Source organism: Ochotona princeps, chromosome 27 (genome assembly GCF_030435755.1).
Source record: "Ochotona princeps isolate mOchPri1 chromosome 27, mOchPri1.hap1, whole genome shotgun sequence".
Taxonomy (NCBI): Eukaryota; Metazoa; Chordata; class Mammalia; order Lagomorpha; family Ochotonidae; genus Ochotona; species Ochotona princeps.
In genome coordinates this window covers 19,539,119-19,567,063 of record NC_080858.1, presented here as the reverse complement: position 1 = coordinate 19,567,063, position 27,945 = coordinate 19,539,119, and the positions used below count along the sequence as shown (strand labels likewise).

General features: G+C 50.3%; 2 protein-coding genes across 7 annotated transcripts in view; both read right to left on the bottom strand.

Moving 5' to 3' along the window:
* Window positions 1-21,231, bottom strand: part of TEAD4 (TEA domain transcription factor 4) — an 82,647-nt gene extending 61,416 nt beyond the window's left edge. For 3 of the 6 annotated variants that reach the window (XM_058655895.1, XM_058655898.1, XM_058655896.1), the window contains exons 1-10: window positions 21,171-21,231; window positions 14,896-14,947; window positions 11,232-11,391; window positions 10,410-10,586; window positions 8,912-9,045; window positions 7,995-8,192; window positions 5,777-5,889; window positions 5,351-5,465; window positions 3,756-3,854; window positions 3,116-3,287 (exon numbers count right to left, since the gene is read on the bottom strand). In XM_058655895.1, the coding sequence (XP_058511878.1) occupies window positions 3,116-3,287; window positions 3,756-3,854; window positions 5,351-5,465; window positions 5,777-5,889; window positions 7,995-8,192; window positions 8,912-9,045; window positions 10,410-10,586; window positions 11,232-11,391; window positions 14,896-14,947; window positions 21,171-21,211 (1,261 nt within the window). In that variant the 5' untranslated portion in view covers window positions 21,212-21,231. Of the gene's footprint in view, window positions 1-1,120; window positions 1,993-3,115; window positions 3,288-3,755; window positions 3,855-5,350; window positions 5,466-5,776; window positions 5,890-7,994; window positions 8,193-8,911; window positions 9,046-10,409; window positions 10,587-11,231; window positions 11,392-14,895; window positions 14,948-21,170 lie in introns of those variants that run through there. The other 3 variants (XM_012930150.2, XM_058655897.1, XM_058655899.1) reach the window with 3 other exon arrangements.
* A 2,519-nt stretch (window positions 21,232-23,750) lies between these two features.
* On the bottom strand, window positions 23,751-27,710 carry RHNO1 (RAD9-HUS1-RAD1 interacting nuclear orphan 1). The gene is made up of 3 exons (XM_004596343.2): window positions 27,558-27,710; window positions 25,805-26,059; window positions 23,751-24,570 (listed from the first exon to the last, which is right to left on the bottom strand). Exons 2-3 carry the CDS (start codon window positions 25,973-25,975, stop codon window positions 24,028-24,030), a joined length of 714 nt encoding a protein of 237 aa, XP_004596400.2. The 5' UTR covers window positions 25,976-26,059; window positions 27,558-27,710; the 3' UTR covers window positions 23,751-24,027.
* Window positions 27,711-27,945: the final 235 nt, after the last annotated feature.

Genomic DNA, 27,945 nt, shown 5'->3' with positions numbered 1-27,945 from the left:
GCTGTCATCCCATAGGAGACTTGGATGGAGTTCCAGGCTCCTGGCTTCAGCCTGGCCCAACCCTGGCTGCTGTGGGTATTCGGGGAGTCAACCAGTGGATGGAAAATCTCTTTGTCTCTCAAATGAAAAGGGGGGAGGTGAATAGAAATTTAACCTAAATGCTTGTCATGGGCCAGCCTAGACAATGCGCATTTTATTTGAAGTAGCTCAATCGTGTGCGACACCAGCAGGCCAGTGTGGAGGTCCCTTGATGCATCCTCATCTGGGTTATAACCCTGAGGGTGGTGATTTTAATGCCTCTGTAATGTGCCGCCCTGGTCAGTAGGGGGTGCCATGGAACCATCTAAAGCGCTCCACAGAGCATCATTACCTGCTCCTGTGCATGCAGGAAGATTCTATTGGTTCTCAGAGCCCACTGAGACTTTTCAAGCACATACATCAACTGTGATAACAGAGACCACAGCAAGAGAGAGAAGGCAAAATAGCACAATGTGGCGTCAGGCCTTTGACGCAGGGATGTTGGACGCCCCATCCCACAACACAATGTTTCAGCCTGACTACTGTGGCCATTTGGGAAGAGAACCATTGTGGACCTTGAGAGCTTGTTTGGAGGTTCTAGCAGGGGAGGGCAGCTACTTGTACACCCTTGACCGAAGACCGGTCCTCCTCTAGCGGGGATGGTCGTCCTCTTCGACCGAGCGCGCAGCTTCGGGAGGGACGCACATGGAACGGGGAGGGAGGAAGGGGACACCCGCCTAGCCAGCCACATCAGCCGAATCAACCCTGGCGATCAATGGCGTGACACATGTCGCAGCCAGATCGCCCTCACATCCGAAGTGAACCATTGTAGGGAGGATCTCTATCTTTCAAATAAAGTGAAGATAAATAATGCTCAGGAAACTCGCAGCAGGTGGGACAGAGGCTGGCAAGTCCCTAGCCTGCCGCTAGCCAGGGCCCGTGGGAGGGCTGTGGATGCAGAGTAACGTGTCCGAGGCTACTCCATGCAGAACAGCAGGCCCAGGGGCAGGGCACCATGCGGCATCCCAGGGTTTATTCCATGGAGGTGAGGGGTGTTTATGGGTTACTGTAACTCAAGTGACCAATGTCAACTGACAATTTATACTTGGTAAAATAAAAAAGATATTTATTTCTTAAAAAATCTCTACACAGTGATTAGGGAAAAGCAGCTTTGAGGTGCTGTGCTTTCCACAGTAAAGAAGGTTCTCCATTTTTTTCCAGAATGTTCCATCAGCGGTCCCTCAGCTTTAAGCAATCTGCGGTCTTTTCCTGAGGTCACTGATGCTTCCTCCCGCTGGATCTTTCCTTGGTGACTTGTCTGTGGCTGTTTGTGTAGTCCCAAGGCAGAGGGGGGGCAGCTGAGATGCTCATGGACAAGAAAGTGTGAGAACCCCATCCCTGGGGACTGAAGGCAACTTAGGGGGAACCGTCGCTCTCTGAAAAGGTCTTCAGAAAGAGAGAGAGAGAGAGACGCCATGTCTTCCATCATGAGGATCTGATGGTGCTGCGGCTTTCCGGGCATGGGAAATCTTACACTTGGGGCATGCAGTCTGTCGGCCAGTAACTGCAGCAACTGTCCGTGTTCTGCAAACCTGAACCTCTGTGCTGTCAGCCGTCTCTCACCCAGGCCCAGCCAGGAGCCCCGACAAGTCTGTAGAACCCAGAGGAGCAGTGTGTGTGTGTACCAACACGTGTGTGTGTGCACTGTACACACATATGTGTAGACACATATACACACATGTACATTCAGAGCTTGTTCCAGAAGGAGAGGCCGTGGCTCTTCACGTCCCGGGCAAAGGACCAGGCCGAGGGCAGGGGCCACCCCTGTACTGCCATGCCCTCATTCACAGGCCAGCTTGCTGTCGAAGCTAGACAGCCCGATGGCAAAGGCCTGCAGGGCACACAGTGGGTAGTTGTAGTCCAGGGTGAACACGTCATCCTCCACGCGTCCAAACTGCATGACGATGTAGTCAGCTGGGGACGAGAAGCAAGGAGTGTCAGGCGACCCTGTGGACATCCTGAGGGAGAACTCACAGAGACAGATGGGTCAGCGTGCCACCGGGTCTCTTTAAACCTCCAGAGGTCTGGGTGGGTGTCTGGCCAGGCAGTGAAGATCCCAAGTTAGGGTGCCCACAGCCTGTACTGGGAACGCTGGGTTGGCCCACAGCCTGTACTGGGAACGCTGGGTTGGCCCACAGCCTGTACTGGGAACTCTGGGTTGGATTTCTGACTCCAGCTTCGCTCCGTGCAGACCTTGGGAGGCAGCAGTGAGGGCTCGGGTCCCTCCACCCACATGGCAGACCTGAACTGGGTTCCCAGAGCCTGTTCTGATTCAGCCCCAGCCACTGAGGGCATCTGGGGCGTGAACCAAGCGATGGAAGAGAGCTTTTTCTCTCTCGAATAAATTAAAAACAAAAACCAAACACCTGGGGAGGATGTTGTGGTGTAGCTGGTTAACCCACCAACTGGGATGCCAGCATCCCACATCAAGAGTACCTACTCAATCTGCCAATGTGTCTGAGAAGACACATCACATGGGTGTCAAGGACTGGATGGAATTCCTGGCTCTGGCCTTAGGCCTGGCCCAGCCTTAACCAGTGCAGTCATTTGGGGACTGAACAAACTGTTGAAAAATCTTTTTTTTTTCCTCTCTCTCTTTTCTCATCGATCATAAAAGGGAAAGAAAAGCATCCATGAAGCACAGGCAAAGTTTCTTCTACAATATTCCTCTCCCCTTCAGAACCTGGAAGATCATTCCTGTCAACAAGAAAGGGCAGTGGGACAGAAAGGCGAGAGCGCATTTGGGGAAGAGTTACAAGCTCCATGGGCTATAGCTACCAAGAGACCTTTATCCAGGGTCGTAGGGCAGTTTGCTTCCCAAGCAGCCTGACCTCAGAGTTCCCTGCCTTGCCCCGGTAAGTCTCTCCAGGCCTCAATGCAGCGGTCTGGTTTTCCTCCGAAAACACAGTTTTGTCTTTCCACAGAGATCATGTCTTAGCTTACTCTCTCCCGAAGCCCACTTCCTGTCGGTTAGAGGCGGTGTTCATTTCCACACCTTGTGTGAGAGAACGTTGTCTCCCCACCCCCGAAGACTCACGGTCATTGGCGTGGACTATCTGGAAGTTCTTCACAGACGCCTGGGTGACCCGGCCATGGAAGTTCAGGACGTACGAGTGAGTGTCGTCATTCCACACGGGGGCCTTGTTGTGTAGTTCGATCAGGTTCTCCATGCTCTTGTTCTGCCACTTTGAAAGCAAGCTCTCGTGGTCCTGTTTGAGGGGAACACCGTTACTTCGATGCAGAGAACCGGTATTGAGGGGGACTCCAGGAATTCAGGAGGTATCAGAAAGGGTAAAACAGAGAAAGAATGAAAGCCAAATATTTAAAGTTAGAAGGTCCAGCTTTCGGCAGGGGTTAAGCCACTTTCTGGGAAAATGGCATTCCCAGAATGGCATATCAAAAACCAGCTTAACAGGCTGGAGCACTGGCATAGCAGCTAAAGCCACCGCCTGTGGGGCTTGCATCCCATTCGGGGACTGGTTCGTGTCCCAGCTGCTCCACTTCCAATCCAGCTGTTTATGCTCCAGGGAAGGCAGCAGAGGACGTAGTTGGAGCCCGGTACCTACAAAGGGAGACCTGAAGGAAGCTCAGGCTCCTGGCTGCGGACTGGCCCAGATCTGGCAGCTGCATTACAATCCCCCAGCATCCTTTGCTGGTTGCACGTGCCCTGTTCTTACATTTCGTGGCTGAAACGGGATCCGTTCATGATTCATATTCATCCCAGGAATGATCACAGACATTTTCCTGGGGCCTTTGAATCCAAGCACATTTGTTTCCTGGAAGACAAGAGTATGAGGCAGAACTTGGGTACAGAAAGGAAAAGGATACTGCATTCCACAGTAACATGAACTTTTTCTGGGAGTGTGAGATGCTGACAGAGCCAAGAGCTGTAGTCAAAGAGAGATCAAAAAACAGAAGGGTAGCATTGTATCGTGAGCACCTGCGTTTGAAACCCATTCCAGGGACTGACACTTCACAAGGTTCCGCCTTGGTCTTTCACTTAGGTGGAACTTGAAGCAACTATGGACTCTCCAACTTGGTCATTGTCAATTTATATTTCTTTCCCAATGAGGACATGAGACTCTATGATACACAATGAGAATCACAGTTTTATCGGGGCTTGTATCAGCAGGTTAAAAATTCAAATATTGGTGGTCAGGCTTGTGGTTTGTTGGGTTCAGCTATCCTTGTGACATTGGCATCCCATATCAGAGTTCTGACTTGAATCCCAGAAAAGCTCTGCTTCCAGTCCAGCACCCTGCTAACGCACCTGAGAAAGCAACAGAAGATGCTCTAGTAACTGGGTCCCTGCCGCCCACGTGGAGATCAGGATGGAGTTTCTGCTGCCTGGCTTCAGCCTGGCCCAGAGCTGGCTGTTGTGGCTATTTAGGGCATGAAGCAGCAGATGGAATCTCTCTCTCAAATAAATAATATATCTTAAATAAAATTCAAAGTTAGGCCAGGCAGTTTATATGAATACATATAAGCATATTACATAGGTCGATACAGGTGTCAGTACTCGTATTTACATATATGAAAACTATCCAGGAAAATGCTTTACTCATACAAGTAACGCTTTAAGTCAAATCATTCTCAGGCACTTAGGAGGGGAAAAAACTCATAGCAATGAAATGATGAGACTTTGGGGTGGAAACATCTGAGTTGAGTCCATTCCTTCTTGCTTTCTTTCACTCAGCCGCTCTTTGAATGCTAACTGTGCCCACATCCTACACCTGGGTGGATACGGTGGTGAATGGTTCACAGTTTACAAACTGGCAGGGAAGGTTCACGTTGACAAGTAGCAGCGAATGGGTGTGCTGGTGGGTTAAAGAAGCCATGGTGACATGAGCAAAGGAATGTCAACTGCAGAAAAGACTTGTCTGATGTCAGTAGGAGCTGATTCAATAAGGAGGGGAGGATGAGGGGAAAGTAGAGGTGAGAGGAGGGTGAAGGGAGGGGAGGGCTCTCAGGTGAGGAGACACGGCGGACAAAGGAACCATGGGGACAGTGGAGTCCTTGTAGCTTCAACAAGGGGACTGGGAGGAGGTTGCTAGCAGGAGTCTGAAAGGGAAGTGTGATGTGTTAGAATTGGGGTTGGCTGTTCCTAAGTCCAGCCTGCATGTATGGAGAGCAGGACGCTGGCAACGGAAAGGGGGAAGCCACAGAAGCAGACTTGGGAGGGAAGCGTCTCAGCTGAGCTTTGCTTACAATCAGCTCACCGGCGGCAGCAGGACGCGCCAAGGGGCACCCACGGGGTGGGAAGCACACTTACGTAGCAGACGGCGGCCAGCTCCTGCCGGGTGTGCACCTTCTCCACCAGGCCCTGGGCCTTCATGGGGTTGACACCATGATCGTAGACTGTGAACTTGGTCCCCATGAGGTTGGATCTGCAGTCAGGAGAAAAAGCCCATGGGAGGAGCTAGGCTTCTGCCCTTACACAGTCCAGAAGAGGTAAAGTAACAGAATGGAAGCCTGTTGGGCCGATCTCCAAATGCTTGCATGCTCAACCATATTTTTTTTTCCTTTTTCAAAGAGCTTTCATTATAATCAAGGAAAGTGCTTAGATACCCTTTAAACTTTTTTTTCTTATATAAAGATTATAACATGATTAATTGCTAATAAAAAAAAAAACTAATTGTTCTGAAGCTATAGCTATGAAACTTTCTGAAGAAGCCAGGCAGTCATCATAGCTATTCACCTGAGCTTGCCAATGTAACTTTCTCCTTCCCGAGACAGATTCGTTGGGTCAGTAGAGATCAGGTAGTTGGATGTTTTGCTCTTTTTCCGTTTTCTACCTGCAAGAAGAAATGTCTGGAGTGGAGGGAAGGAGGAAGGGGGGGGGGGGGAATGTCATTAAAAATGAACCCTGGGCCCAGTGTGGGTAGCCTAGTAGCTAAAAATCCTCGCCTTGCATGCACCTGGATCTCATATGGGTGCCAGTTCTAATCCCAGCGGCCCCACTTCCCACCCAGCTCCCTGCTTGTGGCCTGGGAAAACAGTTGAGGACGGCCCAAAACCTTGGCATCCCGCACCCACGTGGGAGACCCGGAAGAGGCTCCTGGCTCCTAGCTTCTGATTAGCTCAGCTCTGACCATTGTGGCTACCTGGGGAGTGAATCAACGGATGGAAGATCTTCGTCTCTGTCTTTCCTCTCTGTGTATCTGACTTTCCAATAAAAAATTGGAAAATCTTAAAGAAAAGGAACCCCATGGTTCTTCTACCTTTCCATTCAGCAAGTATTTACAGCATGTACCTATTGTGGGCCAAATAGTCTGTATGTCTCTCCTTTACTAAGCCTCTCAGTGACTGTGTATCAGAAGCTGTCATAATTTTCCTTCCTGTGTGCTTTTTCAAAATTCACTAGCTTGATTCTCCCCATAATTATTTGTAATAAAACTCCCAACAGCTTTTCGAAAAAATCTTCATCCAATGGTATAAATCAGTCCTTCTAACATCAGAGGAGGCTGGGTCCTAAGGATCTTCCCAGCCCCTCCTCCTGTGATCCTGTACATGTTACCCTCTTTCTGTACTTTGTAGCTGCTTCAAATCCCTGTGACGGCACTGAGATAGAATGTTCCTGAACTCTACAGACCTGGCTGATGGGAGGAGAGCAGGGCAGTGGGCGTGGCCAGCAGGGCACCCCTGGACTCCAAGAGGCATGGGTTTGATCTGACTGTTCCCTGAGCCCTGGTGATCTCGTACATACAGGAGAGACAAGCACTCCGACCCAATGAGGCTGTTCCACCGACTACGGGTGCCAATACTCATAAACATTTTTTTTTAAAAGATTTTATTATTATTGGAAAGCCGGATATACAGAGAGGAGGAGAGACAGAGAGGAAAATCTTCCGTCCGATGTTTCACTCCCCAAGTGAGCCGCAACGGGCCGGTACGCGCCAATCCGATGCCGGGACCAGGAACCTCTTGCGGGTCTCCCACGCGGGTGCAGGGTCCCAATGCATTGGGCCGTCCTCGACTGCTTTCCCAGGCCACAAGCAGGGAGCTGGATGGGAAGTGGAGCTGCCGGGATTAGAACCGGCGCCCGTATGGGATCCCGGGGCTTTCAAGGCGAGGACTTTAGCCGCTAGGCCACAGCGCCGGGCCCAATACTCATAAACATTGACTGCAGGCCTGTAATATTATAAACAGCAAGTAGTAGTTTCAATAACAAGATTTCCCATCACTATCTCCCTGCTGGGCTCTTTAAAACTACGGACGCAGGTACAACAATGTGCTGTTCATTAGCGAATATGCAAGTGTGTCACACCTTCAATATCCAGGATGAGAATGAGACACTTAACATGCATATTTTTCTAAACTTCCAAAGCATCCTATTCCCTACAACCTTCTCCTTTTTCAATATTATGTTCCACCATAATGAAAAGGGAAAAGGGAAGAGGCGGCAACAAAATGGCTCCGTTGGCTAATCCTCCCCTTTCAAGTGCACAGGATCCCATATAGGCACTGGTTCATGTCCCGCTACCCCACTTCCCATCCAGCTCCCTGCTTGTGGCCTGGGAAAGCAGTGGAGGGTGCCCCAAAGCCTTGGGACCCTGCACCCACGTGGGAGACCTGGAAGAAGGTTCTGGCTTCGGATCAGCTCAGCTCAACTCCAGCTGTTGTGGCCATCTGAGGAGTGAATCAGTAGACAGAAGATCTTTCCCTATGTCTCTCCTTCCTCTTCAAATCTGCTTTTCCAATAAAAATAAACACATCTTTTTTAAAAATCCCCTTTATCTTCCTAAATTATGAATGGAACTTTTTTGGGGTGTGGGGAGTTAGGGAAGAATTAATACAACCTATTTCAATCTAATTCCTGCTGGCCTGGCATAACAGCGCTGTTCTCTCCATCAGCAATCTCTTCCCCAGCATCCCTCCCTGCTCCCAGGAGGCACCAGGTGACTCAGCTCTCATACCTTCTGATTTTCTCCTTTTTCCAAGAACATGTAGTAGGTGGGGAAGAGCCCCTGATCCACTCCTCTCTTGTACCGGGTCACCCGGCACTTCACGGTGATGCCCCGAGGGGCAGGGCTGTACGCAAACTCCTCCAGGTTCTCCACATCCCCCAGCTGCTGCTCAGCCTGTTGGGCAGCAGTTCCAGAAACACCTGTATCCTGAAAGGACAGTCACCCGTGAGCAACAGGAGGCTGGGGCAGAGAGCCTCAGAGACCCTGCCAGGAACAGAGTGGACAAAAAGACAGAATGACCCCTATGTAAAGGAGATAGTTTAAAAAGTGAAGTGAGGGCCAGACATTGAGAATAATGCAGGAGCTAAGAAGGAGGTATATGGTCTGTTAATAGCCAACCTGAGACAGAATTACAGAGGGCAGGGCTGGAGCAATGGCTCAACAGGCTAACCCTCTACTTACAAGCACCAGCATCCCATATGGGTGTTAGTTCATGTCCCAGCTGCTCTACTTCTGATCCAACTCTCTGCTTATGGCCTAGGAAAGCAGTGGAATACAGCCCGGGTCCTTAGGACCCTGCATCCACGTGGAAGACCTAGAAGAAGCTCCTAGCTTCTGGTTCATGACTTTGGATGGGCTCAGTTCCTGGTTTTTCAGTTCCAGCTACTGCGGCCATTTGGAAAGTGAACTAGAAGATGGAAGAGCTCTCTCTCTCTCTGTTTTGTCTTACCTAAGTAAACCTATCTTCCAAAAAATAAAAAAAAAAACCCTTAAAAAAAAGAGGTCATAAACTTGAAGTCTAAATTGGAGCTTCAATGCTTTGAAGTTATAAACTACAAGTGGTGAACTACCTCACTGAGCAATGATAGTAAAACAGCTGTAGATGGGAGTCAGATTTGCTCCAAAGCAGTCTGGGAATGGCACACCTTGGCTGATTTCTGGCTGGAGGCAGAACTGGGTCTTCCTGTTTCTGAATGTGGGGAATGCGGACTTGATTTTTTTCCTTCTTCTTCCTCACCATCACTTTCTTCCTCATCAAAATTCAAACTGCTTGAAATACCTGGCAGGAAAAAGAAGAGATAAAAAGATTGATGATTTTTAAAAAGTTGATAAAAATTTAAAAAAAGAAAAACCTTGAAACAAAGAGATATAAAAAGGCATAAATTGGGCCAAGCATGGTAGCTTAGCAGCCGAAGTCCTTGCTTAACACACGCGCCGGGATCCCATATGGGAGCCAGTTCTAATCCTGGCAGCCCTGCTTCCCACCCAGCTCCCTGCTTGTGACCTAGGAGAGCAGTTGAGGATGGCCCAAAGCCTTGGCACCCTGCACCCATGTGGGAGACCCAGAAGAGCTCCTGGCTCCTGGCTTCAGACTGGCTCAGCACTGGCCATTGTGGCCACTTGCGGAGTGAATCAATGGATGGAAGATCTTTGTCTCTGTCTCTCCTCCTCACTTTCCAATAAAAAAATAAACTAAATCTTTTTAAAAAGGCATAAATCCATTTGACACTAAAAGGTGAATTTGAAGAACAGTAACAGTCATTTAATAGGGTGTTGCAGAGACAATTTAGTCGCTACAGTCGGACAATAAATGGCTAAGAATCAGAATCTAGGTATGTCAGGAGCTGCCACTGTGGCACAGCAGTTAAACCCGCACTTGAGATGCCCACATCGGATATGAACGTCAGCAGATCCCTGCTGCCTTGTGAGGGACTCAGATAGGGTCCCAGGCTCCTGGCTTCAGCCTGGCCCAGCCCTGGCTGTTTCAGGCATTTAGGGACTAAACCAGTATGGAAGATTTCTTTCTTTGCCTCTTAAGTAAAATAAAATAAACATTTGAAATGCTTTTTCTGGGACTGGTACTACCACTTACAATACCCTCTTCTCATATTGGCAGCATTGGTTCAAGTTCCAGACACTCTGCTTCCAATTCTGCTCCCTACTAATGCACCTGGGAAGGCAGCAGCTGATGGCCCAAGTGCTTGGGCACCTGCCACCCACCTAAGAGTGCTGGAGGGGGCCCAGTTCAATGGCTCAGTTGGCTAACACCCCCCTTGCAAAGCACTGCGATCCCATATGGGCACCAGTTTGTGTCTTGGCTGCTCTACTTCCCATTGTGGCCTGGGAAGGCAACAGAGGATGGCCCAAAGCTATGGGATCCTGTACCCGTGTGGGAGACCTCTAGGCTCCTGGCTTCAGATTGGCTCAGCTCCAGCCGTTGTGGCCATTTGGGGAATGAACCAGCAGATGGAAGATCTTTCTGTCTTTCCTTCTCTCTATAAAATCGGCCTTTTTAATAATCATTTGATAGATAGAATAGAAACATAAAGAGAGAGGCCCAGAGGGAGTTCTTGATTCTGGCATCAACCTGGCCCAGCCCTGACAATGGCAGGCAATTCAGCAGTGATCACAAGTAGCCCTCACCGTGTTTTTGAAGAATCTCCTGCAGATCTGGCTTGGGAACGGTCTCCAAAGTGCTCTCCCCATCAGCACCGCCTTTAGTCTCCTCTTCTGTAGCAGCAGAGCCTATGGAGAGAACATGAATTTTGGTTTCCAGCTCTTGGGCATCTGGCTTCAGGGAGGCGGCTGGCCCATCAATGCCTAAGCCGAGAGAAAAGAGAAGAGGCGAGCGTTACCCACTCGTGAGCTGGGAGGCTTCTGTGTCCACCACCAGAACTCACTTCCAAACCACCACGGCCCTCCTCTTGTCTGAACACCTGCGAGGGCGTCTGGTAGGAGAGCAGCCTAGGTGCCCATGTCATTAACATGCTCTGGCAGTGATGGAACACGGACTTGATGCTATCAGAGCCAACAGCGAGGGTAGGCAGGGCAAGTTTGGGTTGTGAGTTTGAAGTGGTTCCCCCTTCCTTCTCCTCCCTTGCCCTTTCGGATGGTCCTTAGAGCCATTTACTGGGAGCCCACTTAGTCCTGGCATCACTAACATTAACCTCTGCCATGATGGGATCATTAAAACCGTAAGCTGCTCCAGTAGGCCATTCTAGAACAGTATATGTGGCCTTGAAAAGCAGCGATTCTAGGACAGACGTGAACTTGAAAGGCATCTTCCGCTGATTTTAGACTACTGCTTTTGTTCTACTCAAGGACCCAAAATGCAAGTCTATGGATAAAGGTACTGAGTAACAGTGTTCATATGGTCCTTTGGTCCACCTGCCAATCCTCTCACCTTCTCCTATGGTTTATGAGAACTGCACCCCAGCAGGAAGTGACGCTGCCTCAAATACACACCGTGCAGGAAGACATCGCTGTGAGGGGGACAGGGATCCACCAGAGGAGTCTGATCCTCACTACCCCTTGGCTTGGACCAACGCAGCCTGGCTTCAGGGTTTGGCTGCACCATGAGTGGCTCAAGGCGCTTTTTTCTCTGCTTCTTCTCCAGCAGCGCTCTCTAGAAAACAATGTGGTGAGACAGCCAGGAGGCCCGGCTGCTTTGAATATTCAGAGTTTTGTTTTTCACGATGTACACAAGAACGCTTACAGATTATCGTCTCTTATTGGAGAGGTGGGGATGCTGAGGCCCAGGGAGGCACAAGGTTCATTCATAGCACGGATCAGTGTTCACAGCCCCTCTATAAAGACTTCAAAAACATACAACACATTTCTAGCCGGGCCAGGGTCAGGAGTTGAGTCTACTGAACTCTGGATGGTGACCAATCTTCTGTTATCAGAATGGATCAAGAGTTCAAAACACACAAACACGTGTGTGCATAGAGAAAGAGATGGAAGAACATGGCCAAGAGGATTTCTCTGGGTGGCCAGAATAGGAGGACACGTTTTTATGGTCCAGTTTTCTATTTTCCCAAATGTCCTTAGTTTTGTAATTAGCAAAAAATAAAACAACTGTATGAGCCTCTAAACCTCAAATGATTTTCATTAGTCAAAGTTTTGTTTTCCTGTTCATCTTCCATAATCAGGCACCACAGGGTGGGCGGACAGGGTGGGATGCTGTGTCCCGTGTCAGAGCGCTCGCATTAGATGGCCATCTCCAGCTCCCCATTCCAGCTTCCTGCCAGTGCACAGCAGGGAAGCCACTGCTACAGACTAACACACAACACGGCTCCACTGTCTCGACTGCTTTCCCAGGCCGCAAGCAGGGAGCTGGATGGGAGGTGGGGCTGCCAGGATTAGAACCGGTGCCCATATGGGATCCCGGTGCATTCAAGGTGAGGACTTTAGCTGCTAGGCCATTGTGCTAGGCCCTAGAGAGAATCTTTTATCTGCTGGGGTCACTCTACAAATGGCTGCAACACCAGAGCTGGTCTGGACTGGGTTTTTCACACGAGTGGCAGGAAACCAGAGACTTGGGCCATCTCTCTGCTGCTTTCCCAAGTGCATTGGCAGGGAGATGTATGGGAAGCAGAACAGGCGGGATTTGAACTGACACTCCAATAGAGGAGGAGAGACAGAGGGGAAGATTTTTCATCCAATGGTTCACTCCCCAAGCAGCCACAATGGTTGGAGCTGAGCCAATCTGAAGCCAGGAGCCAGGAGCCTCCTCCGGGTCTCCCACGTGGGTGCAGGGTCCTAAGGCTTTGGGCCGTCCTCAACTGCCTTCCCAGGCCACAAGCAGGGAGCTGGATGGGAAGCAGGGCTGCCAGGATTAGAACCGGCGCCCATATGGGATCCCGGTGTGTGCAAGGCGAGGACTTTAACCACTATGCTATCACGCCGGGCCCTCCCTAAAATGTTCTATGCAACAGACTGCAGAAAATCTACTTTTCTTAAGACATTTACTCGGATCTTTGTTGAGGAGGATAAATATGTATTTGTGTTTATGTATCAGAATCATCCGCATGGTCACAATAAGTTTCTTTCCAAGATTTAGATAATTCTGCTTTTAAGCTCATTATTTTGGCCATGAGTCCCATTTTCAATTTTTACCAACATAAAAATGACAAAACTTTGGAGAAACTTTTAGTCATCCACAGACGCTAGCCATCTTCGTTCTTAATAATCCTTCACAAGTAGACGACAGCAACAGAATTTCCTCAATTACAAAACATCATAAGGGGGCGGGCATAGGACAGCAGCTAAGACACTCACTTGGGCACTCCATCCCAAATTAAAGTGACCGAGTCCAAGTCCCAGCTCTCGTCCCAACTCGAGCTGTCTGCCTGTAGGTAGATTGTTGGCTGCCTGCCACCCGCACAAGACACCCAGATGGAGTTCCTGGCATCTAGCTTTGGCCTGGTCCAGCACCACAGGATTTACTTGGTGAGTGAAGCAATGGGTAGGAGATGTTTCTCTGTCTCCCAAATTATCTAGATTTTTTTTTAACAGATTTATTTATTTTTATTGGAAAGGCAGATTTCCAGAGAGAGGAAAGGACAGAGAGGAAGATCTTCTATCCACTGGTCTACTCTGTAAGTAGTCACAATGGCCAGAGCTGAGCTGATCCGCAGCCAAGAGCCAGGAGTTTCTTCCGGATCTTCCACGAGGGTGCAGGGTCCCAAGGCTTTTGGCCATCCTCTACTGCTTTCCCAGGCCACAAGCAGGGAGTTGGAAAGGAAGTAGAGCAGCCGGAACATAAACCGATGCCCATATGGATCCCCACACATGCAAGACGAGGACTTCGCCACTAGGCTACTGTAACGGACCCTGGAATTTTTCTTTTTTTTAAGATGCATTTATGATTTGAAAGTCAAGAGTTACAGAGAGAAGGAGACAGTGATAGAGAAAATTCCTCCATCTGTTGATTTACTCTCCAGAGGGCTGCAATGGCCACAACTTGACAAGGAGCTTCATCTGGGGTCCCTCACGGGTGACAGGGTCATCTTCCACTGCTTTTCCCAGACCATTAGGAAGCTGTAGCAGAAGCAGAACCTCTGTATCAGAACTGGGCTTCAGCTCAGCTGAACTTTGTGGCCATCATGGGATGGGAATGAGAAGACGGAAGATCTCCCTTGGTCCACTCACCTCTCCCCGTAACTTTCAAATAAACCTTTGGCTATTTTTTTTTATTTATTTTTATTTGGAAGGCAGAGTTACAGAGAATGAAGGAGAGGCAGAGAGAAGAGAGAGAGATCTTCTATCTACTCTTTTACTCCCCAAGTGACCACACTGGCCAGAGCTGGACTGGTCTGTAGCAAGGACCCAGGAGCTTCTTCTGGGTTTCCCACGTGGGTGCAGGAGCCCAAGGACTTGAGCTATTCTCTGCTGTTTTCCAGGCCATTAGCAGGAACGGTGAACTGGAAGTGGAGCAGCTGGTATTCGAACCAGCACCTCCATGGGATGCCATCATCAAAGCCAAAGGCTGAGTCTAATATGCTACAGCACTGGTTCCTTAAATAATTTTTTTTTTTAAACTGGAAAGTCAAATTTACAGAGAGAAAGAGACAGAGAAGGATCGTCTGTTTGCTGGTTCACTCCACAAGTGGCTACAACGGCTGGAACTGAGCCAACCCAAAGCCAGGAGCCAAGAACTTCTTCCTGGTTTCCCATGTGGGTACAGGATCCCAAGGCCCTGGGTCATCTTCTGCTGCTTTCCCAGGCCACGGGCACGGAGCCGGATGGGAAGGGGACCCACAGGGACACACAAATCGGCACCCATATGGGATCCCAGCGCATACAAAGTAAGGACTTTAGCCACTAGGCTACCACACAGGGCCCAGTAGCGAGGTTTTTTAAAGTGGCAGGACCAAATCACTACAGAGAAGTACAATGTGAACATTCTTCTAATTTTCAATGATCATAAAAGTCAAGGTCAGTGTCACTGGGGGCAACCTCACTACCTAGGGCTTTGGTTCAGCGCCCACCAACTCCAGACAATGTTTCCTGACCAAGGTTGACCATCAGAGCCTCTTCCTTCCAAATGTAGCCAAGCTTTGGGGACAAGGACCTTCGTTCTGGCAGCCCATGTCATCGTCCGCCCGGCTCTCCAGAGCAGACTCACCTGATTGTCCAGTTTTAGCTGTCGAAGCCGCATTGTTTCATCTTCAAAGACACTGTAAAAGGAAGGAAAAAAAGTGTGTGTGGGGGGGATTAAAAAATCCCTTCAAAATCACATCCAGAGTGGCTAAAGTCCTTGCCTTGCACGTGCCAGGATCCCTATGGACGCCGGTTCATATCCCAGTTACTCCACTCCCCTTCCAGCTCCCTGCTTGTGGATTTTACAAAGGCACCAGTTTGTGTCCCGGTTGCTCCACTTCCTATCTAGCTCCCTGCTTGTGACCTGACCTGGAAAAGCAGGAGAGGATGGCTCAAAGCCTTGGGACCCTGTGCCCTTTGGGAGACCTGGAGGACATCCCTGGCTCCTCATCAACTCAGCTCTAGCTGCTGTGGCCATTTGGGGAGTGAACCAGCAGGTGGAAGATCTTCCTCTCCGTCTCTCCTCTCTGTAAATCTGCCTTTCCAATAAAAATAGATATTTTTAGAAAATCAAACCGAATCAAACAACTGCCTTCAGATGATAAAAACAAACCCTTCCAGACATTCTTTCCCCCTTCTCCGAAGCCATTCTAGTCTCAGCAATTTGCTGATGGAGGATTTTAGGTTGTGACTTGGCGTTTTCGGCATAAGCGAAGTACGGAGCGGGGCTGAGGCAGCTCTCGGGCTCTCAGTTAACAAGACAAAGTCCGTGACTACACAGCAGGGCTGGCTGGTGCTGCACTTGGCACAAACTCGCCAAAGCACCTACTGGTGGCTTGTTGGTTTACCGCTGCATGGCTCCGCGGACATGGGCACACAGCAGCTTGGAATCGGCTTCCTAGCACCAAGATTCTTTGTGCCCAACTACCTGCCAAAGGTGTAACTTCCCTTCAGACCTCTCTGGGAAGAAAGCAGTGTGATGCCAGGTGTGATTCCAGCACCTTCTAGACACCCTTGAGCTCCTGCCATCAAGCCTGGGCAAGCTAACCAGACACTCCAAATTAGCAGGTGGGATCAAAGCTCTTCAACCTGAAGGTTAAGGGACAATTAACAGAAGTTACCTCTTCTTACCAGTCGCATACCTCCTACTCTTACAGGCCATTTTTAAAAATTATTTCTCTTTATTGGAAATTTAGGAAAAAGACAGATTTCCAGAGAGAAAGAGACAGAGACAAAGATCGTTCATCTGCCAGTTCACTCCTCAAATGGCCATTAATGGATGGAGCTGAGCTGATCTGAAGCCAGGAGCCAGGAGCCTCCTCCAGGCCTCCCACACAGGTATAGGGGCCCAGGGACCCAGGTTATCTTCTGCTGCCTTCACAGACCACAAGCATGGAGCTGGATAGGAGACAGAACAGTTGGGACCACAACCGGTATCCATATAGGATGCTAGTAATGCAAGGCGGAGGATTAGCCTCTTGAGCCACTATGCCAGTTCCCTCCAAGTAGAAATTCTAACTGGGGAGGAACAGGTTTTATGTATTTACATTCAAACTAAATGAATAGTTCTAATCTGAACTAGAATATGATATTCCTGAATTTGCATTTTTCCCCTTCAATGTTCCCTTTTCCTTCATTTCAAATAAAGTTATTATAGCAAGCTTAACCAAGACTAATTAGTAAATCAATATGAAATAGAAGGATTTCTCACAGAACAGAATGGATGGAACTGGTACTTCTCTTAGACTTCCTATTTGCACGCTATAGATTGGAGAAAGATCTAGCAAGTGTGGCAGAACACCATGCTTTTGAACTATTCTTCAGTTACAGCCAAAGTCACAGTCGAACAAACCAACAAGGCCTTCACCAATGTGCAGATCACAGCAATAGAATTTTCCGAGAATGTGTGCCATCCCAGCCGAATTTGTTTCTGGACACCAAAATTTTCTCTGCATTCCCCCTGTATGACTTATTTTATCTAAAAACTATTTGGTGAAAGTTTGCTACAAGGATGACCCTGCTCATCACCCCGTTCACCTCCATATCTAAGAATCGCCAGATGAGGGGCCAGGAGGGTGAGTCAACAGGTTACTCCTCCACCTGCTAGCAGTGGCATCCAATACAGACGCTATTTCCCTGAACCAGGGGATGGAAGATTCCCCGCTCCCCCTCTTTAAATTTGCTTTTTAAATTAATAAATAACTTTTTAAGAAAAACACTGATGATATCCTAGTGGTTAAAGTCCTCGCCTTGCATGTGCCGGGATCTCATGAGTGCTAGTTCATGTCCCGGCAGCTCCACTTCCCACCTAGCTCTCTACTTACGGCCTGGGAAAGCAGTCAAAGATGGCCCCAAACCTTGGGACTCTGCACCCTCGTGGGAGACCAAGAAGTTCCTGGCTCCCTGTCTGTGGCCTGGGAGAGCAGTGGAGAGACGACAAAATCTTCCATTCACTGATTCACTCCCCAAATGACCAAATCTGAGCCAATCAGGGGCCTGGAACTTCTTCCAGGTGTCCCACACGGATGCAGTGTCCCAAAGGCCATCCTGCATTGCCTTCTCAGGCCATAGCTGGAAGGGAAATGGAGCAGCTGCGAAATGAACTGGCACCCGTATGGGATCCTGGCACTTGAAGGGGGATGATTGGCCAATTGAACTATCACTCCAGGTCCAATCAATAAATCGTTTAAAATATTACTTATTCCCTTATTAGTCTAAGTCATACCCAATGTACCAGATTACCAAATAGCTCCAAGCATTTAATAAAGTTTTAAGGATTCTATGATTATGAATGGACATTTCCTTCAATAGCCACAATGCCCCCTGTAACATCACCAACGGGCGGTTCTCTGTCTTAGCATTTACTTATAGTTGAGAAAACAAACACAGGAGAAAAGGGTAGCTTATCTTTCTCAAATAAATTGATAAAGGAGTCAACTTAATAGGAAAAGTATTCATATGGGCTTCAGTTCGTGTCCTGGCAGCTCCACTTCCCATCCAGCTCCCTGCCTGTGGCCTGGGAAAGCAGTCAAGGACGGCCCAAGGCCTTGGGACCCTGCACCTGCATGGGAGACCTGGAGGAAACTCCTGGCTCCTGGCTCCTCCTGACTTCAGATCAACTCAGCTCCAGCCGTTGTGGTCACTTGGGGAGTGAATCAAAGGACGGAAGATCTTTGTCTTTGTCTCTCCTTTCATTACATCTGACTTTCCAATAAAAATAAATCAAAAAAGAGCTCTAATGTTCCTAACAGTATATTTCTCATGAACAGAAAAAGCACCAAACTGGGAAGTTTCCATTGAAAAAAAAAAAAAAGACAATTCTATTGCTGAGCTGCTTCAGAGATGGAACCAAAGGAAACTATTACCCAGACCCCTTCTGGTCCTCCAAAGCGCCAGTCCCAGGAAGCCAGGCGGCTTCCACTCCTCCTGGAGAGCTCGGGCATTCCTTTCCTCTGAGTCAGAAGACACTGAGTTTTTCTTTCACCCAGACACAGCGCAGGGAAGACCGCAGAGGCAGGGTTTTCCATGAGCTAAGGGAAGGCACAAATTAACACCATCCCCAAGGATGGCTACATCTGCCTGCCTGCAACCTTGAAAGACAAGAAATGCATGAAGTGGCCTTCACATGAGGGAATAAAAAAACAAAAACACGCTTATCGGTCAGACATCACGAGGAGGAAGAGTGGCCAGGACATAACCGCCAGTGGTGACTCGTCTCCACTTCATGGTGGAGCCCAGGACGTTTCTTAGACAACTCCGGGTCACAAGGTCACCCCACGTCAGTTCTGTATCACTAACAAAAGCCAGGAAGGGCTCGGGTTGCAAGGCTCCCTACGCCCTATTCTCTATCTCCAGGCCAACCTCCACCACCCAACACACAGAACGCAAAGCTTCCCAAACACTCTGGAACACTGCTTCCAACGGCCATCGGGCAGGGGAGAGGTGGCTACAATCCACCTGCCAGCAGTTCCTCCACTCTGTTTTCCCATGAGGGGGTTTCCTTTTCAACAGTCACGTCACTCCGAGACAAATGAACATCACAGCAAATCTAAAATTCTGATTTTTAAAAAAAGATCAATACTTTTATTTTATGGGAAAGGCAGATTTACAGAGTGAAGGAAAGAGACAGAGAAAGATCTTCCACCCGCTGGCTCACTCCCCAAGTGGCTGCTACGGCTGGGGTTGAGCCAATCTGAAGCCAGGAACTTCTGGGTCACGCACATGAGTACAGGGGCCCAAGGGGATGGTCATTCTCCACTGCTTTCTCAGGTCATATGCAGGGAGCTGGATGGCAAGTGAAGCAGCTGGGACACGAACCGGCTGTTGCTATTGGAATGCCAGCGCTGCAAAGCGAAGGATTAGCCTGTCGAGCCACCGTGTCTGTCCCTAGAAGCCAGATGTTACCTTCACACGGTGAAGTATTAACACTGTCAACATCTGTCAAAGAACACTAAACACACGACCTGCAGCTGAAAGAGCAAGAGACATCACCTCCCTTGGAGCTGTAGACAGCTGCAGAATGTACGGGAAAGTTCCCCAGGCCAGCAGAATCGGTGACTCACACACCTCCTTTGATGTCAAGTTTCAAAACGCAGGGGCAAGTTTCTCTGGGAAGAAATGAGGCGGGGAGGAGGGCTCCAGCAGGAAAGTGTTTTTGTTTTGCTGGCTCTAAAGTCAGAGGCAAGTTCCCTTCTCCTTTTTCCTTTTCCCCAAATCATGAGTCACATCAAACATCTGGTACTCGGGACATGTGTTAGTTAAAGTACATCCAGTTAAATATGGATGGTCCACAACTGAACAACAACTGTTTGGACCCAACCAGAGATGCCCAAATACCCACTTCACCTCCACGCAGCACTTAAAAACGTGGATTCGGTTTTTGTTCTCCGGACTTGGAGGGGGCAAAACGTGGAGCAGGGATCACAAACTGAACTTGAACTTGGTGAAGGAGGGAAAGGGTGATTCTCTACCTAAGCCTCTCCTTTGTGACATAAAAGTTTAGAATTGTTTACATGTCTACCAGTTAAGTAAGCATGGGACAAAATCCTTAAGTGCCAAATGTTTGCTTTGCCTGATAAAGGCAAGTGCTAGGGATGGCCTGTAGAACTGAAAATCAGTTCCAGAGTTTTAAGCCATTAACCTGTTCATTGGCTTCATTCACCAGAAAACCCACAGGCTGCCTTTCCAATCCTGTTCTGGGCTCTCCCCTCAGGCAGAGACAGCAAAACAAAAAATAAAAGGCAGTGGGGGCAAAGGCGGGAGGGTACATCTGAAAATGAGGCCGGAGACAGCCACTGGAAAGCAGAGCAGCAAATCAACAGCTTCCCAATTACAGTCCTGGGCCGCCATTCCAGAACTCGGCACTGCCTGCCAAAAGCAAAGGCAGGGCAGCAAATGACTAAATACCACCCTCCACTCCACTTCGCCCCCCTGGGGACAGGGCAGGGCACAGCGGCTAAGTGGGATGGGGGGGAGCCTGCAAGCCAAGTGGACTGCATCTTTCTTTTCATATTCTAACGCACAAAGGCTAAGGACCAAGCTTGTAAGGAACTAGGGGTGAACTCCAGCCTTGGGCACAATCCGCTGAAGGGGCAAAGCCATCCCTCCCTCCCCTGGGGTCTGTAGGACCAGTAGAGAATGGTATTTACCCACACACAATGTTCGGGGGTCTGAATGAACTCAGGGGCACCACAGAACACCCACTCGAGGCTCAGTGGGTTTCCTCCTGGTTAGGGAGACATGCAAATCTCTGAATTCTGATCCCCAGCCAGACACCGTTCTGCAAGCTGCGAAACTGCAAACACTCTGCAATGCCAAAAAGTCAAGCCATCCAGCATCCAGCAAGTTTCTCAGGAAACTGCGGCGGCCACGGACCCTGGCAACACATCCTGTTATCCTCACAGCGCCCGTGTTTTCCCGACTTGCCATCAGCCACGTCTCAGCAATCCATCCAATCTTTTGCGTTCTTAATAAAAGCCCAACTGGACACAGAGTTGTTGGAACCTAGGTCTGCTACCCGCTTCATCCACCGGTGATTTAAACTTCCTCTTCCCTGTATCCCCAAAACTTGTTCTGCGGCCCCGATGACAGAGACCCCACTTTTGGTAACCAAGCGAGCTCCAAGAACCTGAACGGGACCGGCCACAAAGAGCTCCCTTCTGTGCAGTCGCAGGGCTGCAGAGTTTGCGCTCCCCGATGCCTTTCTTTACGCAGGAGGGTAAGTATGGGGGGGAGGGGGGTCCTAGATCGGAAGTTGGGGAATGAGCGCCCCTCTCCCAGCCCCCTCCCCCAGCTCCTAGACTGGACCTCCGCCTTGGCGCTTCGTCCCTCCGCCCGCGACCAGCCCCGTCCCTCTCTGACCTGTACCCGCGGGGTGTCATTCCACAGCGCGGCGCCTCCATAGCCGGCTCTCGGGACCAGACACCGAAGACGCCAGACGAAGACCCCGAGACGCCGCGGCTAGGTTGGCAAGTCTGCCCGTCCTCTGGGCCCCACCCCCTGGCCACCACACCGCGCACTGTCGCTGGCGTTTATTGGGTTTCTCGCCGGCCGCTCCTCTCTCACTGGCTGCTGCCGCCAGCCGGCGTTGCTGGAGGACTCCTAAGGGGCGTGAGGAATCCCGGAGTTAAGGCGCCTGCGCCAGCTGGGGGAAGACGGGACTGGGCTGGTTCTCCTCGAGCGGCCGGCTGGGCAGGGACCGAGCCCGGGATGTGTTGGCAGCCGCTGCGCGCCTGGGCACCCGCAGGCAAGTCGGGCCCCTCGCCCCGTGTGCTGCCCACTGAGGGAGTGGCTCTCCCGCGCCTGCACTCAGGCCGGTTGCGCAGGTCGGCCTCTTCCCCAAGACCGGAGGGCTTCCTGGAACTGCCCTGCTATCCTTACTCAACACAAACCTCCCAAAGCTTTTAGGCCCTTGCTTAGCCGTGCACACGGAGGACCCAAAGGAACTTTCCATCCACCGCTCTACTGCCTAGAGACCAACTTCAAATATCACATGATGGGACGTGCTACCTACTGGAGGACTGCCCTGCGCTGTGGCCCAGCCAAGGCAACTGCAGGTGGGGCCCCAATATCAGATCTGCAGATTAGGTGTTCTTTGTTGTTGTTTTTTAAAGATTTATTTTATTTTTTTTATCGCAAAGTCAGATATACATAGAGGAGGAGAGACAGGAAGATCTTCTGCCCGAAGATTCACTCCCCAAGTAACCGCGACGCCCAGAGCAGTGCTGATCCGAAGCTAGGAGCCAGGAACTTCTTCTGGGTCTCCCACGCTGGTGCAGGGTTCCAAGGCTTTTGACTGATTTCCCAGGCCACAAGCAGGGAACCAGATGGGAAGTGGGGCTGCCGGGATTAGGACCAGGGCACAAAAGGGATTCAAGGCAAGACTTTAGCTGCTAGGCCACTGCACCAGGCCCTGCTGTCAACACTTTGAGGAGCTGCTGCACGTTCACGTTCTAGCACTTTCCAAGCTCAAAGTGCTTTCTGCATCAGTTAAACTTTTAGGAGGAGCTGGTCTCTCGGAGCAGCAAGGATAGTTGTACTCCCCAGGTTAGCATCATTAGGAAGAGCCAGTTCCCTGCTGCTATGTCTGGAAACTGCAACACAAGTGCCGGGGACTCAGGCACGCGACCCTGGCTCCTGGCTCCCGGCTCCCGGCTCCCAGCTTTGATCTGGGACATCCCTGGGCACAATAGCCATTTGGGAGAGCGAACCAGCTGATGAAAGATCTATCACTGTTGCCTTTCAAACATAAATTTTTCAAAAATACTAAAAGGTGGGCCCAGCACGTTGGCCTAGCGACTGAAGTCTTCACCTTGAATGCAGAGGCATCCCATATCGGTGTGTTTCTAATCCCATCAGCCCCGCTTCCCATCCAGCTCCCTGCTTGTGGCCTGGGAAAGCAGTTGAGGACGGCCCAAAGCCTTGGGACTCTGCACCCGCGTGGGAGACCTGGGAGAAGTTCCTGGCTCCTGGCTTTGGATCGACTCAGCACCAGCCGATAATAAATAAATCTTTAATAAATAAATAATAGTACAAATAATAAAATAAAAAAAAATAAATCTTTAAAAGGCATAGAATTTGGCACAAACTAGTAGAGCACTGCACTTACATGTGACTCTGAACATGACTCACTTTGTGTTTTAAAAATCCCATCTATAAAATAAGCAGAATAATACCCGCTTGTCTCGCTGGGACTGGGTTCCTGACTTCAATGAACAGGCTTGAATGTGATGCTGTTTGTACCAGCCAAATGGCATGTGTCAACTGGCCAGATCTGCGTTAATTACAGGAAGCTGCATTCCAAAGGGTCCATGTTTATTTATGCATACATATACACACACCCCATCTAAACAGTTACTGTAAGAAACCAATTTCATACGCTAGTTAATACTTGCGATTTCTGGGGGGTGGGAACAGATTGGAAACACAGCAAAATTCTAAGTGACCCACCAGAGGGTCCCTCTCAGCTCTGACCCCACTGTTCCCTGAAGCAGGGCTGGCTGCCCCTTCGCGTCTTGCTCTACCCGCACGTGAGCCAAGGTCAGAGGTGGCAGTCAGCCACTGCAAGGTCACAGGCCTTGCTTTGACCTCTCCTGTCCTTCAAGTCTCCGAGGAAGTTGACACTGGGCCTCAGAGCAGATACTCAGACCTAGGGATTAGTTTGGGGTGTCTCTCCTTTTGAGAGGCACCCCACTCCTGGCTTTCTCTCAGGAGGTACTGTGCTTTCCCTCTTCTTCCCCACTCACCTAGTCCCTTCACAAATACATTTTTCTGTCTGCAACCAGGAAAAAACAAATGTGGATGAGTTTGAGGGCGGAGGTTGAAGGATGAGGAGCAGTGACAGACCCCTCGCACACAGACCTCGGGCGATGCGCAACACCGCCACACCGCCGGCAGGAGCCGAGCACTCTAAACTTTCTGCAACCATCTATCTACATACATTTTAAACAGTCTCAGGATATTTAAAAAACTTTTTAAACAGCTAATGTGAGGAAAAATATGAACAGTTTGTGACACTGAACTCCACTCTTTACTGCAAAAGTGTCTTAAAAAGCCAATTGGGAATTGAATTCCCTCAGGCCTCTGGGCTTCAGTTCAATTTTTTTTCCTGCTAATGTGGCTTCCATTTTATTCTACAGAAACGGTCGCCTGCGTGCCAAAAAGTGACAGCAGCAATTCTTAAGGCTGTTGAAGAGGGGGCAGCTGCTGGGGAAGCCAGTCAATTCTTCACAAAGAACTGGCTTCTGCTCAGCTTCCCCGTCTCCGTGAGGTAAGCAAGCAGGTGCCGGCGTCTCCTCCACGTGACCTTCACCCCGTACTTCTCTTCGGGGGTGTCCTGGACCAGCACAGGCCCCGGCTCCGGGCTGCCGGGGGTAGCGAGGTGAAGGGGGAGGCCTGGATGCCTGTTCTCCTTCTGGGTGGGGGGAAGGGGCTCTCCCCTCGTGGAAGACGAGTCTGGGGTCTGGATGTCAGGAGGAAGGAACATATGAGGGAAGCTCCCAAGGGAATTCACAGACAGCTCGCCACAGCTCTGGGGACTGAGCAACGGAACCAAGGGCCTTCTGGAAGCTTCCTTTTCTGGCTCCTTGCTGAAGGGGCTCTCCAGGGTTTCTGAGCTGGAAGAAGGTGGTGGACTCTCAAAAGTTAGATGTGGAAACTTGGACGTGGTGACTTTCCGACTTGATTGTCTTCTTGGGTTGCAGGGTTGTTTCTGGTGTGCTGGGAAGCAGCTTTCTGCTGCTGTATCAAACTGAGGTGATATCTAAGGATTTAAAAGGAAAGAAAAAAAAACAAAAAAGCAAATGGGTGAAACAAGCCACCTGGCAAGGACTAGCCAGAGAAAGTATACCTAATGACCGGAATCCTACAGGGGAGTCCACATCAGTAATGGACACAACACAAAAACGAGTGTTCGCCGACATACCAGAAGGCCGTGAGCTTTGGGCAAGTTACTCAGTCTCTCTGACTTCACTTTCCTCATGGGTGGGACCAGAACCGGCGTCCACAAGGCAAGGACCTCAGCCACTAGGCTACCATGCTGGGCCCACAATTTTACTCTTTTTTTTTTTTTTTTTTTTAAAGATTTATTCATTTTATTACAGCCAGATATACAGAGAGGAGGAGAGACAGAGAGGAAGATCTTCCGTCCGATGATTCACTCCCCAAGTGAGCCGCAACGGGCCGGTGCGCCGATCCGAAGCCGGGTACCTGGAACCTCTTCCGGGTCTCCCACGCGGGTGCAGTGTCCCAATGCATTGGGCCGTCCTCAACTGCCTTCCCAGGCCACAAGCAGGGAGCTGGATGGGAAGTGGAGCTGCCGGGATTAGAACCGGCGCCCATATGGGATCCCGGTGCGTTCAAGGCGAGGACTTTAGCCACTAGGCCACGCCTCCGGGCCCACAATTTTACTCTTTATGCTAGCCCCAGAAACCAACACTTTAAGCGACCACATGCTGCTTCCTGGAAGAGGAGGAGGGGCGCTGACAGGAAACTGGGATTGGAAGCAGAGCTGCGACCTTAGAGGCGACACTATGACACGGGATGCAGCTATCCCAAGCAGCCTCTCAGCTGCCAAACGCCTGCCCCTTCCCAGGGCTTTCAAACTATCAGAATATGATACAGGCCCTTTCTGTGGACTGTACTTCAATCCAGACAGTATCTACATACTCCACCTTTCACATGATGTGCAGGGGAGACATTTTTACATATTCTGTCATCCTTCTAGCTTTCTCAGGCAGCTCCTGGGTGGCGAACACTGAACTCTTTCAGAGAAAGTATGGGGGTAGGAGGAGCCAAGGAAACTTCAATTATAGCCCACCTACACCTCAGTCTGAATGGAGACAGAAGATGTACCAGAGAACAGAGCTGACCACATTGTTTCCCTGACCTGTACCCATGAGTATTCTCATTCTTTGGAGGTCCTGGTTGCAAAGCAGAAAAATTAGAATTTTAATAAGTATAGTGGAATAAAAGGCAAAATAATCTCACAGGCCTACCCAGGAAGTGATGGTGCTGTGGTCAATGGGCTTGCTGGGCACCTGACGGGTGTGGGTGACCACCGGAGGAGGCTGAGATCCATAGTGGTGCTTGGCGCCCTCCAGTGGTTGTTGGTGGAATAGCAGCGGGGCTTTCTGACACCGTGGCGGGCGTTTTTTTCTGGGAGGCATCAATTGGGGAACGAAGAGCAGTTAATAACCACATGATGCTGGTGGCCTTCGGGTTGGTGGACAGGCTCCACTTCCAACCCACGCCTGCAGAGAAGAAATCAAAGCTGAGAGGAAATTCAGATGACCCCTCAGCTCCCTCTGACACGCTGCCAGCCAATTCCACCATAAAGTACCGTCCCTACCTCGGGGTTATTGGAAGCACAGCTTCCTAACTACCTACACCACCAAGCACAACCCAGCATTCCTAACCAACAGCCTTCATTCCATAAGCATTCCTTGAGTGAAGTGCCACGCTGGAAATTTACAGATGAATAACCATTTATTCAATAATCACTGAGAGCTGGACACTTGTGAGAGGTGACAGTGCAGCGTGCCTCAGCTCACTGCAGGGGAGGCTTTGCTGATGGGGAGATACTTGACCCCAGTAGAGGAGGGGTAGGAAAAGCAAAGACACAAAGCCGGGAACAGCATGTACAGAGGCTGCTGTGCGGACTCAGGGAACTACAGACACATGCAGCTGCACTCAGAGGATGCAAAGATGAGTGGCAAGAGCTGAGGCTGGACATGGTGGAGGGTTAGGTCATGTAAACCAGATGAGGGGCCTGGAGTGGTAGCCTAGTGGCTGAGGTCCTCACCTTGCTTGCATGAAGATACCATGTAAGTGCTAGTTCATGTCCCGGCAGCCCCACTTCCCATCCAGCTCCCTGCCTGTGGCCTGGAAGAGCAGTCGAGGAAGGCCCAAGGCCTTGGGACCCTGCACCCACATGGGAGACCCGGAAGAGCTCCTGGCTCCTGGCTTCAGATCGGCTCAGCTCCGGCAATTGTGGCCATTTGGGGAGTGAACCAGCAGATAGAAGATCTGTCTCTCCTCTCTGTAAATCTGCCTTTCAAATAAAAATAAACCATTTTTTTAAATTTATTTTACTTTTATTACAAAGTCAGGTATACAGAGAGGAGAGATAGAGAGGAAGTGGAGCTGCCGGGATTAGAGCCGGCGACCATATGGGATCCTGGTGCGTTCAAGGCGAGAGCCTTGGCCATTAGGCCACACTGCCAGGCCCAAAATAAACCAATCTTAAAGAAAAAAAAAAAAAAGCCGAACACACCATCATTGTCCCAGCACCTCCCAAAGTGATTATCTCTGGGGGTTCGGGGGACCCTTAGGGGGACAGCATGATCATTCATCCAGTTACCCAGAAACCTTGGCACCCTCCCGCCGCTTCAACCCTGCACCAAGCCTGGTTCTACGACCTCCTAAACATGTCTTCAGCAACGCCTCTTTGCCACCGCTCTCTCCTCTCCTCTCTTGCCCTCTTTCTCTCCTCACCACCCTCTTTGGGTCCCAACAGGCTCCTCCTTAGTCCCGTCTGCTGCCTGGGTCTTGAGAAAATGCAGATCCGCTCTTTGCTCTGTGCAGGGGCTGCAGACCTCACCGCTGAAAGGCCCTTCCCGAATGCAACGATAAGGCTGATGACAACGGCTTGGATTCTAGAGCTAACTCCCGAAGTCAACACGCCCACGCTCCCCTGCCTCCTCCCCGTTACCCCCTCGCTAGACTGTGAGCTCAGGAGAAGCAAACCACCTTGTCCGTCATCGTAGGAAGGGGGGCACTTCAAAGGGTCCATGGAAAATTCACGTTATCTTGCACTCCCGCGTCTCCGCAGCCCCCGGCCATGGTGGCCGCAGAAGAACCAGGTGCCCTCCAGGCCAGGCTGGGCCGCGCGAGCCGGTGGTCGGTGGTCGCAGAGCGGCAGGATCGGAGCCCGGCTCCGGCGGGCCGGAGGAGGACACGCGCTCAGCCCCGCACAGCTCTCGCCCCAGCAGCCGGCCGTGCACGGGTCGGACGCGGGGAACAACTCTCCTCAACAGGGAAATCCACCGCCACCAGCGCTGCAGAGCCGGGAAAGAGGGTGCGGGGAGGCCGGGGGCGATCGCCGCCGTCTCCCCGCGCTCCGCAGGCCGGGGTCCCT